General features: G+C 43.8%; 1 protein-coding gene across 1 annotated transcript in view; it reads left to right on the forward strand.

Moving 5' to 3' along the window:
* Positions 1–5,000, forward strand: part of LOC106809923 (SCO-spondin-like) — a 26,758-nt gene that overhangs the window by 8,762 nt on the left and 12,996 nt on the right. The window contains exons 15-20 of the mRNA XM_014813163.1: positions 252–439; positions 1,530–1,672; positions 2,494–2,549; positions 3,007–3,156; positions 3,902–4,066; positions 4,384–4,538. Of these exons, the coding sequence (XP_014668649.1) occupies positions 252–439; positions 1,530–1,672; positions 2,494–2,549; positions 3,007–3,156; positions 3,902–4,066; positions 4,384–4,538 (857 nt within the window). The remainder of the gene's footprint in view (positions 1–251; positions 440–1,529; positions 1,673–2,493; positions 2,550–3,006; positions 3,157–3,901; positions 4,067–4,383; positions 4,539–5,000) is intronic.

A 5,000-nucleotide genomic window follows, 5' to 3' on the forward strand; every position in this document is an offset into this window, starting at 1 on the left:
GGCGACCCCTGCCCAGATTCCATGGACTTGATTGCGTGGGAGAACACGGCAGACGAATGATGCTCGCTACCGGACTGTCCGATAGTAGTGAAAATACGCCACTACTACGTAGGCTTTTTCGTTTTGTTTTTACTAATAGCTAATGTAATACATTGATTTAGATACCTAATATTAAATTTTCCTAATATTGTTACCCTATTCAAATACCTAATATTAACATCACATTGTCGTGACAATCACATCGCTTTTAGTGCGTCTACAATTTGCTCACATGAATGGTGATTTACAGATAACGAGTGTCCTTACACTGGTCAAGTATACGGGCCGCGTCTCGTGCGAAACATTTGTCCTGCTACTTGCGATGACATCAGTGGCCAGTCCAGCTGTCAGGTGTCATGCACACCGCGAGAAAATGTTACCACGCTGCCACTGTCCCGCGGTACGTTCTCACCATTTGTGTGTGTGTGTGTGTGTGTGTGTGACGTGTGTGGTGTGTGTGTATGTGTGTGTGTGTGTGTGTGTGTGTGGCGTGCGTCGTGCGGTGCGTGTGCGGCGTGTGCGTGTGCGTGGCGTGTGTGTGTGTGTGGTGTTTGTGGCGTCGCGGTGCGCGTGTCTGTGAGCGTGCGTGCGCGTGTGCGTGTATGTGTTTGTGTGTGCGTGCAGTGCATATGTGCTCGCGCATGCGCTGGGCCTGTGAGTGTGAGCGTGTTGTGCGCGTATGTGTGTGTTGCGCAACTATCTGTTAACGATGACTAAATTTCTACCTGCGTTTAAGATTCGCCTCAGAATTATAGTAAATTTAGCATCGAAAGAAACGCTCGCAGCGACACCAAACTCACATAAACTGTATATAAGTTTTAACGTTGATCTGAAATGTTTTCCAAGGTGCACCTTTCACGCATAATGTTCGGCCCGCAATCCTTATAGCCAGATGCGTTTCTCATTATAAGCATGGACAATTGTCAGGCGCGTCACACATTAATATAACCTAATGGAAGATATATATATATAATATATATATATATATATATATATTAATATATGAGGAGTGAAAAAAAACAAAAATGAGTTTATTATTCGAAAATATTCACTCCCTTGATGTATACACACACACTGCTAGCCACGCACGCACGCACGCACACGCCACGCACGCAACGACACGCACGCACACACACACACACACACACACATATATATCATATATTATATATATATGATATATATACATTACACAAACATATATAATATAGTATACACGCACGCCACGCACGCACGCACGCGCACGCACGGCACGCACGCACGCACGCACGCCACGCACGCACAGACACACACACACACACACACACACACACACACACACACACACACACACACACACACACACACACACACACACACACACACACACACACACACACACACACACACACATATATATATATATATACATACACACATATCAACAATCAGGAGTGAATAAAATTAACAGCTTTACGGGTGCAATGATAATCGTCCATCATGTAATTTAGGGACAAGTGCTAATGGGTGACGAGTGCATCCTTGTTGATGACTGTCCATGCACCGTCTACGTGATACAACCAAACGGGACAGAAACACGGATGGTTTATCCGTCCGGTGTCAACTTCACTGGAGACTACGACTGCCAGAACTGGTAACGTGTACTACACTCATCTTATATACTAAGAGCACTCTGGATGCTGGCTGCAACATGTTCTGCTTGCATCTATGACAAATACGACATACGCATATACGCTCTTATATGACATTATTTGTCATAGGAAGATTCTTCCTATGACAAATATTGGCGAGCCAACTTCGTTCCGCTTTACAGCTGAAATTCACTGCTGGCGTTCAAAATAGCGCTCCTAAACTCCTACGATGCGCACAACACATACAGCAATATTTGTCATAGAAAGAATCTTCCTATGACAAATAGTGTCATAGGAGAGCGTATATGCGTATGTCATATTTGTCATCGATGCTAGCAGAACAGACTGGGTAAATAGATGAAGAGATAATAGCAGGAGTAAATAATAATAACAATTGTGTGTGTTGTGATTATTTACTCCTGACTATAGCTATCTTGGGTCAGTCAACAGAAATATCATAAATACCCATTTATACTATCAGAGGTGAATAAAAAAAAACAGATACGTTTTTTTTATTTACTACTGATGCTATCAGATGTCACGAGTATTGCACAACACTTCCTGTGCAAAGGATAGGACATTTTATACCTATACATGATGTCATAATTTATTTATGATATTTCCGAGAACGAAAAACAAATATATACTCGCTATCGTGTTGCTTTAGTTCCGGGTGCGAGCTGCTATAGCGTAGGCATGGAGATATCGCATCTAACATCGCTTAATAGGATAACATTTGATGTTTGTTGATATGGTATATTATGGTTGATCTGTTTGTTGGTATGCTTGTTGATAACATTTGATAATTTTTCCAATCTTCCAGCACCTGCGAGGCAGGAGTTGCTAACTGTGTAAATTTCCCGGAATATCCGTGTCGCGGTAAGCACGACTAAACCAGATCACTGCAATTAAAATTCACGAATGCCTTAGTAATATATCAATTTGAAACAGTAGCACTAATCAGTATCCGTTGTGTGTCAAGGTGCGCTTAGGGCTCATGGATATTGGTGGAAGTATTATCAGGAAAGTCAGGCTGAAATGGCTAAGTTTAACAGCAGATAATTATACACTATGTGCTAGTTTACGTGTCATCGCTAATGTCATGAGTAAATAATCACGAATGTGTTTGATACGCAGCGTTTTTACCGATATTATATGGATTATATATATAAAAATAAATAAATAAATATATATAATTATTTATTTATTTATTTATTTATACCGATACCCGTATCTGTGATTATTTACTCCTGTTAATGTGTGATTAAACACTATGCGCTAGTTTATGTGGCATTGCTAATCTGTGATTGATGTCTGCATGCATGTCTGATGACAGTGGAGTGCGATGCATGGACATCCTGGAGTCCGTGTCACGTGTCGTGCGGCACGTGCGCTTACTACACGTACAGATACAGAGAGTGTCCTGATGAGCATGCCGGACCACGACACGAGGTGGACGAGTGTCCGCCAATATCCCAATGCCCTAGTAAGTGCAATACCATTGAAAAGGTGTAAATGACCTCAAGCTGCGACCTATCTCTCGCTCTCTCTCGCTCTCTCTCGCTCTCTCTCGCTCTCTTCTCGCTCTCCTCTCTCTCTCTCTTCGTTCCTCTCTTCTCGCTCTCTCTCTCTCTCCTCTCTCTCTCTCTCTCTTCTCCTATCTCTATCTCGCTCTCTCTCTTCTCTCTTTCTCTCCACACATGCACACGCACCATATGGCCGCACACACGCACACAACACACACACACACACACACACACACATGCTCACAGACCACGCACCACGCGCACGCGCACACGCACCACAGACACAACGCACGCACGCGCACGCGACTGCGCACGCGGCGACGCGCACGCACACGCCACGCCAACACGCACAACGCCACACGCACACGCACAACGCACACGCTCACTCGCTCACGCACACGCCAACATCGCACAGCACACGCACACGCACACGCACCGCACACGCACACCACACGCACACGCACACGCACACGCACAACACACACACACACACACACACACACACACATATATATATAGGCCTATAAACGAAACAAAATTCGCCGACGCCCTGTTCTAACAAAGTGAGCACAGAACTTTAAAGCAGCATATCTGCTGAAACTGGCACACGTTTATTTTATAATCGCTAGACGAATTACATTCATAACGCACGTTCAAGATAAAATGTTGCTCGGTGACGACTCAACTGTGTCGTTGTATTCGCAGTGGACTGTTACTGGATGAACTGGTCGACGTGGTCTACATGTAGCGCCACCTGTGGCGGCGGAACGAAACAACGCTCCAGATGGTTTATGCCAGAGATGAATGGAGGAATTCCATGCACTGGATCGAGCAACGAAACTTACCCGTGCAACACCGACGAATGCCCGAGTGAGTCTTTATAGAAATTATTATAGAACTATAGGAACTAAAACGGAAGAGAGTCGACTTCTGGCCACCGCCACAAAAAACCCACCGACTACAGCAATCATTTTTAGTATCATCTAGCAATATTTATCGGCTAGTGCGTATTTGCGGTTATATATGTCGTTTAGGGGTTGGCGGCAGAGCTAGGGTTAAGCACCGCAGAAGTAGTGTTACCAAACAAGGTAAAATAGAAACTAAGAAGTAGTATACAGAATACGAATGTGTCTGAGAGTCACATTTCGATGGATAGAGAGACTGAGTGCTTGTTTGTTCTCATCCAGCGACGGAATGTCCGGACGGACAGATCTACGACGAGTGTTACGCGGAGTGCAAATATAACTGCATGGATCTCTCGCATACGACTTCTTGCCGCCACCCGCCATACTGCATTCCTAGATGTCGCTGCCCGGATGGCATGCTTCTCCATAACAACACGGTATTGAGCTAGCTTCCTACGCCGTCCCCTCTTCTTTTCTCCTTCTTCCTACTTTCTTCTTCTTATTAATCTTTTTCTTCTCCGTTTTCGCCTCCTCCCCCTTCTCCTTCTTCTTCTTCTTCTTCTTCTTCTTCTTCTTCTTCTTCTTCTTCTTTTTCTTCTTCTTCTTCTTCTTCTTCTTCTTCTTCTTCTTCTTCTTCTTCTTCTTCTTTTTCTTCTTCCGCTTTTTATTTTCTTCCTCCTTGATTGGTGTGTGTATCAATTAGCAGCATATGGAAAGCAACGGAATAATTGCATGATCATATCTTATACACAGTGGCTACGCGTCCGGTCATCCATTACAAAGCTCATCACAGATTTCCAAATCCACGTCACGATTAGTCCACGCCCCCTTTCAAATAGTTGATTTTACTGGATGTACTATTGCTTCAAACGTTACAAAAACACATTTTTTTATAAAAT

The sequence above is a fragment of the Priapulus caudatus genome, unplaced genomic scaffold (assembly GCF_000485595.1).
Source record: "Priapulus caudatus unplaced genomic scaffold, Priapulus_caudatus-5.0.1 Scaffold396, whole genome shotgun sequence".
Classification (NCBI taxonomy): domain Eukaryota; kingdom Metazoa; phylum Priapulida; class Priapulimorpha; order Priapulimorphida; family Priapulidae; genus Priapulus; species Priapulus caudatus.